The sequence below is a fragment of the Puma concolor genome, chromosome C2 (genome assembly GCF_028749965.1).
Source record: "Puma concolor isolate L17-30 chromosome C2, mPumCon1.1.hap2, whole genome shotgun sequence".
Classification (NCBI taxonomy): Eukaryota; Metazoa; Chordata; class Mammalia; order Carnivora; family Felidae; genus Puma; species Puma concolor.
The window spans coordinates 61,774,362-61,788,135 of NC_141675.1; the positions used below are offsets into that span (position 1 = coordinate 61,774,362).

At 42.8% G+C, this 13,774-nt stretch overlaps 1 protein-coding gene across 1 annotated transcript in view; it reads left to right on the top strand.

Annotated features, from left to right (window-relative positions):
• The first annotated feature begins 234 nt into the window (after positions 1-234).
• The window catches only part of LOC147577283 (uncharacterized), a 63,542-nt gene continuing 50,002 nt past the window's right edge, over positions 235-13,774 (top strand). The window contains exons 1-2 of the mRNA XM_086676334.1: positions 235-514; positions 737-1,207. Coding sequence (XP_086532460.1) covers positions 235-514; positions 737-1,207 — 751 coding nt within the window. The remainder of the gene's footprint in view (positions 515-736; positions 1,208-13,774) is intronic.

Here is a 13,774-nt window from a genome sequence, read left to right on the forward strand (position 1 = left end):
TCCCGTTCGAGCAGACGCCGTTCCCTTCTGGAAGGGCCGTGGGGGCTCGCAACTGGCTGCTCCTCCGTAAATTTGGGGGAAGAGGAGAAGGATTGAAGGAAAGGAGGGAGTAGGTTTGTGAAAGGGTTGGCTCCTCCTTGTAACTCTGGTGCCCGAAGGGGGTGAGATGGTGGCCAAATAAATGAAGGGGGATTATCCCATTTTGAGTAACGAGGGTTTTTGGATGAGCCTACGATGTGTCCTGCAACTGTCGATTTGGCAGGAGATTTGACTCAATCAACTGCCATTTGGTTCCCACTTCAAACACAGCTCCCCCAAGCCTGGGTTCTGACGGACTCCCGAGACTTGGGGTGGGAGCGAGCGGAGCGAGAGAGAATCCAAAGTCAGCCTTCTTTTGGTCTCTGCTTGTGGCAGATGCACAGCTGGTTGGGTTCGGAGCAGGTTGGTGGAGGAGGGGGCGAGCCAAGGCAGCTTCGCCCCTCTGGCGGGGTTTGGGTGTGTGTGCTGGGCGGGGGTGTGTGTGTTAGGTGGGTGGCAGGGTAGGAAGAGGTGGGGAGCAGAGTTAGGCGGGAGAATTGAGCGAAGCCGCTTATTTGGCGTCTCGGCGGCCTCTCCAGCCCCCCCAGCGTCCAGCCCCCGCCGCGCCGGGTGGAGAGGTGGGAGTGAGGGGGGCGTATGGGGTGGGGGAGCCAGCGGCTCTTAGAGCCCGCGGTGGCGGCGCGGCTGTCTCTTTAAGCGCTCAGTAGGGGCCGAGGCGGGAGGGCGGCGAGCGCGTTTCCATGGCACCGAGGCTGCGGGGGCTGCGGGGCCGCGCGGCTCGCCGGGTTCCAGTCGCTCCCGGCGGAGCAGGGGCGCGCAGCTCTGCGGCCGTACGGCGCCTCGGGGGGCTCGCCGGCCGCTCCTCTCGCGCTCCCTGCAGCGGGTGGTGCCCAGTGCGGTCAAGCCGCTGCCGCGCCCTCCTCAGCGAGGCGCACCTCGCCAGCCCCGCGAGCCCCGCACAGCAACTTCTGCCCCGCGAGCCCAACTTCTGCGCCGGGCTCGGACTTGCAGAGCCGGAGTGGCGCGCCGCGCGCAGCCCCGGTGGCGGCTGGAGCCGCGCCGCTCCGCCCCGCTGAGATGACCTGGCGACTGTGGCTCTCTGGTGCTTCTGCGCCTGGGTGGCCGCCGGCTGGCCGCCAGGCAGCGCCCTACAGCTCCGGCCGGGCATGTAAGTGACGCCCGCGCGCTCCGGGACGCGTGGGGAGAGCAGGTCCCCGTGCGCCTCCGCTCCACCCGGGCCCGCGGCGGACCCTGCGGGCGCAGCCTGTTCCCTGCGGGAAGGAAGAAGGGAGGGCAGGGATGGCGGGCGGGCACCGTGCGCCGTCTGCGGGATGTCCCGGGCGGAGCGCGGCGGGAACGCGGTCCCCAGCGCGTCCTCGGGGAGCGCCAGCCCGGGAGCAGATTCCGGGATTAGGGGCGGCGTGCTTTCCACTTGATACTTTAAAGCGCCCGACAGAATTTCCCTCCAGATTTGGGTGTGTGCGTGTGTACGCGGTTTGTGAGTGTGTGGGTTTCAAATAATTGATAAGAGTAGTTGGCTAATGACAAGCTCCACTTTCTGAAAGGGTTTGGATGAAATCCTGTCGAGCAGCGAGTTTCTTGACATGTTCTTTCTGGAGATCAATGACTTGGGGTGATTTTTTTTTTTTTTTTTTTTGAGAAGTGTCTTTGAGTCCGATGGAGCGGATTATTCCACAGGTTTGAGAGAAACGAACCTGGGCTCATCCGCCCAAGTGAGGAGCTGGGGAGCCGGGTATGTCATGGACTGAAAGCTCGGCGACTTAGACGCTAGCCTCCTCAGAACTGAAGAGTGGGAAGATGACTGAAAAGCACAGTCTGGGGATGGGGCGTGGCTTCATTTCCAGATTGGAAGTGATGAAGGCCAGGAGACATTAATTCTTGGTCTTGGTCACTGTGTCAGGCGTAGCGACAAGCTCAGAGGAAGTCTGACTCTTTACAAATTGCCTGGTCGCTTTGACTGGCTGGAGAAGTTTTCACTGAATTCTGTGGCATCAGAAGGATCATCATCCAACTGCCGGAGAGAGAAGCCAGATCTAATTCTGCTTTTCCTTTTCTGCTCTTGAGCGGTTGTGAATAGACAACTGAGTATTTTAACATTTTTGCTACTTAGCTACTTACTTCCTTGCTTCCTCTTTGATTTTCTGAAATGTGAATATTTTGTAACAGGAAAAAAAATGGTGTAGATAAGCACGTAAGGCCATCCACCTTTCTGGGACTTCACTTTTTTCTTGCAAGAAAAATACCATATTAGGATTCACTTTACATTTCTGTATTTTTCCTTCTCACTGGAGATTAAATTTGCTACCTGGTTACTGCAAGTGTCACTAACTATAAATCTTGAGACATGGGCAGGGTGTTGGTAGCATTCCAGAACAACTTCTTTACTACCTAGTTCGTAAATGCATATTTGCAGAAATGCAAGGAGTTCCTGGGTAGGTGATTTCTCCTGCCTTGATAAAACGTGTCTTGTTTATTTTGAAGAGAAGGTTGATTTAGACTTTTCCTCTCCAGTTTATCTCATAAAACACATCTTTCTTTGGCTATCTCATGGATGAATAGCCTTCACTTCTTAGAAATTGCTTTTGATTTAACAAGACTGCCAGCTAGCCATGCTTTTACCTTTACGAGTGCTGTTATTAAAGTGGATTTCAGGTTAGCTCATTAGGTAGCCACAGAATCATCCACACCGCACGAAACTGAATAATCCCTTTGGGAGACTGAGAAATAGTAGCAATACTGTATCACTTTTTACATTTCTTAACTGTTTTACCTCATGTTTCAATATTGACACTTTTGTGGAAAAGGCTGGAAGGATGACATTGCATTCTTTTAAAGGACACTGCTATTGCAGCTCATTTATTTATCAGGTGAGATGAGATTGGATATTAAAGCCAATATAAATTCTTGGGTGTTTAATAGAAATGGTCTTTCTGAGGATTATTGAGATCAGTCTGATGACTCTAAGTATTTTCTGACTCCAGATGGGAAGAAATCCTATCAAATTTGTATTTAGTCTTCCCTGGTATTAGAGTGAAGGGTTCCTTAGCAGGAATCATGTTGGAGATTTAGAGGTAGGTTTCTGCAGATGCCTTTCCAATTGTTGTAGGCATGTGGAATGTAGTCGTGACTCCATACACCTGCTCATCTATTAAATTAAGGAGAATTCTCCCTGAAATTTTTATTGACCTCAGAGGTCCATTATCAGTTGAGAGCAGGCTTCTAATGAGGTGAGGACCACTAATGAGATTGCATCATCTTACTGACTGGCACTTATAGGTCATTAACACAGGTCAAACTTTTATGTAGCTGGTCTTCTCCTTGAGCAGATTTTGGAACTGGGGTGACAAGTGAAAAGAGGAAATGACTGTGTGGCTAAATGATGGTCAGCCTAAACTTAATGCATTGTGTTTATGGCACATTCCTCCACAGGTAAGCTCATTTTCAATGGAAACTTTGTTAATGAAGCAAAAGATGTATGACAAGTGGATACTCCAACTCTAATGATATTTAATCTGTATGATGACCTTGTATTATCACATTTAGGAAACCTTGGATAAGTTAAGTTAGGAAGATTCATAAAATCAGTATTCCAGAAAGAGTGCCTAAGTCCCTACTATGTAAGGAGATATTGGAAATCACAGGTAATAATTCATCTGTTTGACTTCTTAAATGCCAGGCAAATTTCTTGCTACTTTACATGTATTATTTCACTTTATTCTGGAAATAGCCCTACAAGGTAGGCACTGTTGTCTCCATTTTATGATGAAGAAAGAGACACACTAAGGTTAAGTGCACACTCCAAGAATTCACAAGATTTGGATCAAGTGGTTTCAATTCTAGCATTGGAGTTCTTAGCAAATATGCTCCATTTCAGAACATCCAGACCCAGTACCTGATTTTAAGAAATTCTTTTTTTTTTAAATGTTTATTTATTTATTTTTTTGAGAGAGAGAGGAAGAGAGCACATATGCACTAGTCAGGGGAGGGGCAGAGAGAGAAGGAGAGAGAGAGAGGATCCCAAGCAGGTTCCGTGTTGTCAGCACAAAGCCTGATGTGGGGCTCGATCCCATGAACTATAAGATTGTGACCTCCATGGAAATCGAGAGTTGGACACCTAACCGACCGAGCCACCCAGGCACCCCAGAATCACTGCCGGGGGCTCTCAGTGGGAGTGGGGCTGGTATTCTTTACCTCATGGATATTGAAAAACCTTAAAGGCACCCAAAAGTGGGGCTTTCTTGATTGTTGTAAAAGCTACAGGGTTCCATTGGCATTTGGTGCTAGGTACAGGAAGTGATTGGGGTGCTAACTCTCTAGAAATAGTTAAGATAGTTCCTCACAAAGAAGATCTGATTTCTCTCCTCCTCACTGATACTTTTCATGAGAAATTCTGCTCTCTCATGGCTGTAGGTGTTTAAGTATTAAATGATAGGCTGGGCTTAAACTAGGAATTGTGGGATGGGGAAAGCCATCCTTGGCGAGTACATAATGAATTGGAGAGTTGTCTGGTGATGGCGTTTTGATGAAGGGATATTGAAGAGTTTACTTATGTTAATGGTACTCTGCAAATGTTTTCTAAAGGATTAAATGGAAGGAAATAAACTCTACTCCAGATCTTTGAGACATCAAGGGAAAGTGACTGGCGGTAACACACTCTATTAAAATTTATCCTTTGTAATGCTCTCTTGTAAACACTTGCATAATTATTGTATACAACATGAGGAAAAGTAGTAAACAGGGAAGTATTGCAGCTATCCTGTGGGGAGAAGTGCCTAAAGGCAGAAGCAGTAACTTAAGCTTCTGGGATTTGAGATACTTGGATTCCTCTGACACTTGTGGGGTACGGGGAGATTTAACAAAGGTGTGGCCACTTTGTGACCCAGCAGTCTCCTAAACTGTCTAGGACACCTCACAGCCATTCCCTCATGCAGGAGGGAATGGCTGATACAGGCAGTTTGACATACAAACCCAAAATATGCCTGCTGTGATACTGTTTATCACCTCTACTCCCACCGTGAACACAGGCATGGAGAACTATGTTTTACGTCAGCCTTCTGTAGTTGTAGAAACTTGTGGTGTAGGTGTGGCAACTTGTGAGAGTGGCAGAGATTTAGATTTTTGTGGAATCAATACATTTAGAAATAGACAAAGGCAAGAAGCTATAATCAAAGTCATGAAGGGGAAACTGACAGAGTTGTCTCTTGTCCCACACAACATATTGGAATTTGCTTTATTTTGTTTTGGATCTGTTTTTCTTTTCTCATGATAAAGTCAGAAATTGAGCCAGTTAGAGTTGTCTGGGGTTATTAACAGTCCACATTTTAAATTTACAAATAATTTAGGCATGGCCTGTGGTCCATCATTTGCTCATTACTGTAAATTAGTTCAAAAATATTTTTCTTTCTGGTGAGATCAGGCACACTAAATGAGCATAAAGTGAACTAGAGAAGGCTGTGTATTCTTTATGGGCAAGACATTACTGTCGGCAGTTAGTATTTATGAATATGTTGTATGTTGTATCTTAACAATCGTATGAGGTAGATAATACTGTCATCTCCACTTTTAGATGAGGACATTGAGGCAGAGAGAAGTTAAGTAAGTTGTCTGAAGTTGCATAGCTGAGAAGTCGTGGGATGGGCTTTGGACCTGTTCTGTCTAACTCCAGAGCTCTGTTACTAATCACTGTTCTCTGTGGTAGTCCTTCAGCCCTTGACCTCTCCTTTCTCGGCTCTCAATTTACCAGCCTCCTCCCTGGTCTTCCTGCTTTAGTCTGAATCTGTTTACTTAGATTCAGCAGTAGCTAACTCTTTCTCCTATTACTTCAAGCAGACTGAAACCTCAACTCTGCATTGGGGCTTTAGCAGTGAACTTCATTTTATACTTTTACTAATGAAATTGACATTATATTATATGAATTTTGTCAGGCTCCCTGTCATTGGCTTCAACATATATATTTTTTCCCTGTATTTTTCACTTCTTTCTTCTGTGTCTCATGGGAATAAGTTTCCCACTCTTTTTTCAAGGTAATCCCTTCTCTGTATGCTCCAGATCCCATCCTTAAAAAGTTTTCTATCAGTCATCTCTTTAGTTTCTTTTATGGGCAACTCTTTCCTTTCCACTGCTTGTTTTTCCCTTTTCTCCCCAGTGTATCCAAGTATCCCTTTCTACATCTCTATTTCATGTTTATCATATGTCTGTATCTATATGCAGATCTGTCTTGACCTTCTCTCCTTGTCTTCAGTTTCTCAAGAACAGTTCTTGATGCTGCGTCCTTCTTATCATTGATCATTTAACCCATTGTAGTCTGGCTTCCTCTGCTAAAATTCTCAGAAACTGCTTTTATTTTAGAACTCACCTTACTCTCATTTTTATGTAGCATATGATATTACTGGCTATTCCTATTTGCTACTTCTCCACTTCCTTGCTTGTGCTTTTCTTAAAAAAAAAAAAAAAAGTTTTATTTATTTTTGAGAGACAGAAACAGAGTGTGAGTAGGGGAGGGGCAGAGAGAGAGGGAGACACAGAATACAGAGCAGGCTCCAGGCTACGAGCTGTCAGCCCAGAGCCTGGTGTGGGGCTCCCACTCACAAACTGTGAGATCATGGCCTGAAATGAAGTCAGATGCTTAACCAACTGGCCCACCCAGAAGTCCCACTTGTGCTTTTCATTTGTACACTTGGTATCACCTATAGTTCTCCTCTACTGGGCCCTGCACTCTCCCACCTTCTATGTATATTCCTCTTCCTGTTCTGTACACTTTACCTCTTTACAGTTTATGTCTCTTTCTTCCCACTGGCTTCTATCAGACCTGTTTTGATGACACTCAGATCTGTATATCTAGCCCCAGTGTCTTTGGAGACTTGCATTTTCAACTATAAGTTTATTATCTCCATGGGCTTCAGATTCACGATGTCCATAAGTCATCTCTAGACATCATTGCCTCCCCCTACATTTTCTCCTTCTTGGGTATTTTGTTCATCTTCCCCTCCCTTCGTATTTGAAATCTTTAATCTGTCACCTTTCTCCCAATTTACCTTGTAGTTTTATGATGAGCTTGAGGTGAGATGATTGTTAAAAGGCCTTTGTATATATTGACTAGATAGCTAAAAGTTAATATTTATATTCCTATCAATTGACAAATCCTATAAACACAAGCAATAGATATTTCTTGAATTAGTTCTCTTTCCTCTTGCCAGCACTCGAGTCCCACCACGCCATTTTTACTCCTTGACTATTACAGATATCTCTTGCGTGGTCTTCTCTTTTATACCATCTTGCTCCTCTTTATTTTTATTATACATACGATTTAATTTTCGTCAAAGTTGGTTTCCAAAGTAGAAACCTACTAACATCATTTCTTTTCTTAAAAACTTGGATTATACATGGACTAAAGTTCAAGCATCAGAATATTATTCTTAAATAGCACTTATTATATGCCAGGAACAATTTAAGTACTTTACATATTTTAATTCGTTTAATCCTCACAACAACCCTATCAGAAGGTAATGTTAGGAACCAAATTTCACAAAAGGAATTTGATATCCAAAGGAAGTTAAGGTTTTCTGGAGAAATTGCATAGAAGAATATGAAGCTCAGGGGAATTTATAGTTAATAATTGTAAAAGCTAGGCTATGAACCTGAGCTGTTTGAGTCTAGAATCTATGCTCTTACTCACTACATTGTGTTCAAGATCATATCATTACAGTATTATTCAAGTTTACAAAATTTATTGAGCAGGTTTTAATTTGTTTGCCTTTAGTTCCCTTCTCCTTGTCAAGAACTATTAAGTATTTAAAATTTTACTCTACCTGCAAGGTAACAAGGTAGTCTGCCACAGTGCATAGCTGCTGACAAAAGACATGAGATCCCTGGATCAAAGATAAAGGACTTCATTAGCCATCCATGCCATAACAGGTAGCATGAGCTTCATGTTTGAATTGGTTTCCTTTGCCCCTGCCTCTTCTTCTCCCAAATTCCACAGGGGCAATGAGGAATGACCTAAATGCGTACTATACACACAGTGGAATTTATGTCACAGCTGTGGAACTGAGGCCTTAAAAAAAAAATCCAATCTTACAAGGGGACTGTTAGCAAACCTAGCCAACTTTTGCCCTTAGAGGGAGACATCATCTTTATTATGCTGCTCATTAAACAACCCTTCTCTCAGCCCTGGCAGGAGACTCTCTCTAAATCTTTCAAGGCTATTTGCTATACAAACATCCTTCCAGAACAAAAGCCATCTAAGCTTCGCAAGATATGCAGTAATGCAAGAGACCTTGAAGAATTGTCTCCCAACACTCCTAACATTTTCCTTCTCAGTTTCAGCTCCATGGGCTTTGCTAAGGCTTAAATCTAGTTTTGTTACTTTTTGTTGCATCCAGCAGTTGATTTTCCATTCTTTTTCAATAGGTAGGAAGACTCAGGAACTAGATGAGCACATAGATTTCATGAGCTGACCCAAAGGGCTATGTTCAAATCCTAAGTATGTATCTTTTTGCCACGAAAGCTGAAATCAAATCACTAACCCATTTGCTTAATATGTAGCTGATTTCTTTTCTTGTTTCTTCCATTCAACAAATACCTATTCAGTCAAGTACTTTGCTAGGCTTTGGGGATACAGAGAAGATAGGGTGATTCTCTGTCTTTGAGCACCTTGAATACCGGGTGGGGGGGGTGGGGAGACCAAGAAACAGACTAGAACCTACTGAAAACAAACAAACAAACAAACAAACAAACAAACAACCCAAAACTTGGCAGAGATGGAAGAAGTAACGTAGCTGGAAGGAAGAAAGAATCCATAGCTTCAGGGCAGGTTTTTAAGAGTTTAATTTTCTTAAGCAGATTCTGTGAGTAGAGATTAGATAGGCAATACAAGTGATGATGGTGAATTCCAGTTGATGAGAACGGCATGTGCAAGAAGGAGGCCAATCTCTGCTTTAGGAAAGCCAACAACCATTTCCCTAATCATATGTCTGGAGGAAAGAATATGAAAGAGGTCACAGTAGAAGATGAGTTCATGGCAGCCAGAGGGGATAGCACAGAAAGGGTCTTACATATCAAGATGAGAACTTTGGACTTTGCAGTGGAAGCAGTGAGGAGCCAGGAAGTGACTGACTGAATACAGGGGAGGGACCTAATTAGATTTGTGGTTTTGAATGAGGAATGGTTTTGAATGAGGAATGGGCTCAAGAGGGAAGGAGCCAGAGGCAGGGAGCCTGCTTAAAATGTTCTTTCAGTAGTAGAGGGAGAAGTGGTGTGAGTCTAATCAACGAAGGAAACAGTGGTGGTGATAAAAGGAAGGAACAGATTTGAAAGATTGGTAGCAAGAGGAGTCGATGAATGAGTGGAAATGGGAAGGAAGAAGACTGGACCGTGGCCTCTGGGTAATGGAGAAAATCAGAAACAGGAGGAAGAGGAGCTTTATGGGGGGAAGAGGATGAGTTCAGCTGTGACCATGTGAGCACTATGTGTCTGTGGGATCTCAAATGGAGATGCTTTGGAGGAGCTCCACCTAAGGGTCTGAGACCAGAAGAGTGGTCTGGGCTAGAGCTACACCTGGATGTTGAAGTGTCAAAACACCAGTATAAATAAAAAGTGAGGAGAAAGGTTATTGAACAAGGAAACCTTGAAAATTTTAATATATGGGAGGAAGAGAGAGGAAGAAAGACCTAAGGACAAGATTAAAAAACTGCCTTAGAGGAAGAGCCCTCAGGAGATGTAAATAAAATAGGAAATTGGGAAGTGGGAAGTGTCACTACTGAAAAAAAAAAATTTGCCCTAGAGGTAACCTAGATAGACCTGATGGAAGAACCTTGTTCTAGTTGAGAAGTTAGATTTAGCAGGTATCACTTTTGGTCATGGTGACAAGAGGTGGAAATTTCTATAGAGTGGCTACCTGTGTTGGTAGTCTGCATTCTGGCAGACTAAACACTTACTATGTATCTGCCATCATTCATAGTTCTCAGCCTCATTATTCCCATCACCAGAAATGACAGGAGAAAGAACTTCCTGCTATGCTACACCAGCAGAATTAACTACAGATCAACTCAGAATCATCAAGGCATTTTCTGTAGAGATTTGTAAAGAGGGGTAAAATAAAACCTTCACCTCGAAGGAACATATTTATAATCAAGTACTTTCTTCTCTGTTGTATATAGTTAAGTACTATAAAGGACTTAGACCAAAGTCTTACCGTAATTAAAAAGGAATAAACCAAATTCATGAGAGGATATCGTGAAGACCTTTATGAATGTGGTGGCATTTGAAAGTGAGATAGGATTAGGAGCAGAAGAATATTCATTACAGGAAGAAAGCAGAGTGTGGCAAGGCCTTGGAGGCTGTTGGAAGGAGAGAGTACCTTCTGGGGATGATATACACTGCAGTTAACTGGTACTGTCATCCTTGCCTCCATGCACTTGCTGTTCTACCCTTACCAGGATATCTCAGGGCCCTAAATGCATTCCATACATTCCTTCCATGTGGTCTTTGCTCTCAGTGAACTTCCTGCCTCCTCTGTTTCTTCCAGGCTAATCTCTAAGACCCAGCACAAAAGTAATCTATTTCACTAATGATTCCAAATCACTCAAATAGGATTAATTGTATGTCTGTCTCAGCAATCTTAACTGACATGTTTAAAAATATATTTTTAATGTTTATTTATTTTTGAGAGAGAGAGAGAGAGAGAGAGAGAGAGAGACATGGAGTGCTAGTGGGGAAGGGCACAGAGGGAGAGGGAGACACAGAATCTTAAGCAGGCTCCAGGCTCTAGGCTCTGAGCTGTCAGCATAGAGCCTGATGTGGGGCTCGAACTCAGGAACCATGAGATCATGACCTGCATCGAAGTTGGGCGCTTACCTGACTGAGCCAACCAGGTGCCCCTTAACTGCCATGTATATTTGACTTCAGCGTCTAGAGATCTCTAGTTTCTTTCAAGAAATCTATTTGATAACCATGTGATAATGATGGGTACATGTTCAGAATTAGTAAAAGCATTTCCAGCCAGCTGTCTGTAAATCAGCTCCTTGTGTATAAATTATGTGACTTGTGAACTTGTGATTTGGAAAGTGTATTTTGTTATTCTTCAGTGAACAGTTTTCAGTGGTGTTTAATATTCTTCCTCACTGAGATGGTTAATTAAGAATTGACAGTGGGGTGCCTGGATGGCTCAGTAGGTTAAATGTCTGACTTTGGCTCAGGTCATGATCTCGTGATTTGTGGGTTTGATCCTTGTTGTGGACTCTGTGCTGACAGATCAGAGTCTGGAGTCTGCTTTGGATTCTGTGTCTCTCTCTCTCCGCCCCTGCTCCGTGCGCCCATGCTCGCATGTTCACTCTCTCCCAATCTCGAAAATAAATAATTATTAAATTTTTTTTTTTCAACGTTTATTTATTTTTGGGACAGAGAGAGACAGAGCATGAACGGGGGAGGGGCAGAGAGAGAGGGAGATACAGAATCGGAAACAGGCTCCAGGCTCTGAGCCATCAGCCCAGAGCCCGACGCGGGGCTCGAACTCACGGACCGCGAGATCGTGACCTGGCTGAAGTCGGACGCTTAACCGACTGCGCCACCCAGGCGCCCCATCGAAAATAAATAAATATTAAACAAAAGAAAATTAAAAAAAAAAAAAAAGGAATTGACAGTAATCGTGAACTTTAGTGGATTTTGCTCTTGAGGGCAATCACAGGAGGTTTGAACTTTTGTTTTTCTGAATTACTAAGAAAATTATTTTCATAGTTTAGTCTAGAGGATTCTGACCTGGAGAAAGGCAGTCTCATTTTGAATGGTTTTCATTTCTGGAGCTCAAAGTACTAATATTTATTTGCAGTATTTCCAGATTTTTGTTACACTGTGAAGGGTTTGGTTTATAGTCTAAAGTATGTGGCAATAAAATAATAGTAAATTATATTGCTTCTTTATTTATTGTGGAACTTAAACAAATTTTGGCTATCCAAGCTTATAAACTCCAAAAGATAAAAAAATACACAAAAAAACTATTCTTAGCATGAATAAACTAGGAATGTATCTTGACATCAAAAATTTATTTTCCAATGCATTTCACGGTTTACTCATGCTGAGAACCACTTCTTATCTTTTGAACTTTTGAACTCTCTCTGAATCGGGATGAGCAAAAAACGAACACAACTTTCCTTTCAGTGTACTGGTATACCACATGTGAAATAAAACAAGTAGAAACCCAAGACACAGGAATACACACTGGCCAATTATATGATAACAGAATAGTATTTGTATTGGGCTTTAGGCATGTTATATGCAACACTGAAATGAATTTTGAAATAGGAAACACAGTAGGCAGCGCCATTAAAAGGTATGCCTTACATCCCTTGTAGGGCACATCTTGCTTGAATTCAATTGACAGTAACAAGTCCCGGCCAGGAAACAACTCAGTCAGCATTCTCCTTCTTTCATAAATCTATTTATAGTAGAAACCCCATTAACATTTTAATTGTCTCACAGCTAAAGTTGATCTCAGTGCCACCTTTAAAGGGCTAAGGTTCATTAAAATTTAAGGGACCAGGGAGTCCATAGTCTACTCTAATGACCTGGCGATGGTTGTAAAGATTCTAAATATATTTTTGACTCAATGAACAATTGAGAGATTCTTTGTAGTGGCTGCGTATGTCCCAGCTACATTGTTGCATTGCCTCATTTCAGTCTCCCCAGAAGACTAACCGCTCCCCCACCCCCCCACCAACCCCCTGTCTTTTTCCTCATCTGAATCCTAGGGTCTCCCAAGGTCTTGTTGAACATTTTCTGCCAACAGTTTTTTTTAGTTACCTGTGTTGATTCTACAGCTAGATTTTGCTTTCATTGAGGTCAAAGTATGAGCCCAATAACTGTTGAAATAAAACTAGTCACTGATAACTTACATTCAACCCATGTTTCTTTGCCCCCTATATTGCACCTCCACCCGCAATAAAAAAATGTATCCCTAACTTAAATTATTTATGAGTATTGGGAATTCTTGTTCTGGCTGTGGTACAAATTATCTGGGTGTGACCTCTCTGATCTCGAGTTTCTTATTTGTTGAAACTTTGGTATGTGTTTCAGAAGATACGTATGCTTTAAAGATTGACCAGCCTTAAAATATGTTCCTAATGTGACTTGTTATATATAATGATTTAACATTGAGCACTTAAATGTAGGGAAATGTCTGCCCAAGACAACAGTTTCCTGTTTGGCTCTAGTCTATGTTAAGCTCCCCCTGATGAGGTATAGTTAAAGGGTCTTTTTCTCCAGAGAATGTTTCTGGTTGATAATAATGAAGCCTTCTCATTTGCTGATAGAAAATATTTGGTTTTTGAGATGGAGAAAGGTAAAGACTAATGTCAAACTGATCCAAAAACCTTACACTATCCAAGTGCATTAAAAACCAAAAAGACTCGAGATCATGACACTATAAATTGTTATTTGGGGTGCTAAGGATCTATTCTTAATCCTGGGATTTGGCAGTGATAATAGGGTGCAGGTTATACAAAGACGGTAATAACTGGAAGAATGTGTTCACATATTGTTTTCACCATGTGATTTTTGTGCCTTTATAAACATGAAGAGGTGAATTATGTGTGCTTGTCAGTTTCTGGAGGTGCCTTTGATTGCCCACAATACATGTTCGGTTTCCGAGTTACTGTCTTTTGCCTTCAAAAAAAAAATGTGGCTTTGGGGGTACCTGGGTGGCTCAGTCAGTGGAGTGTCC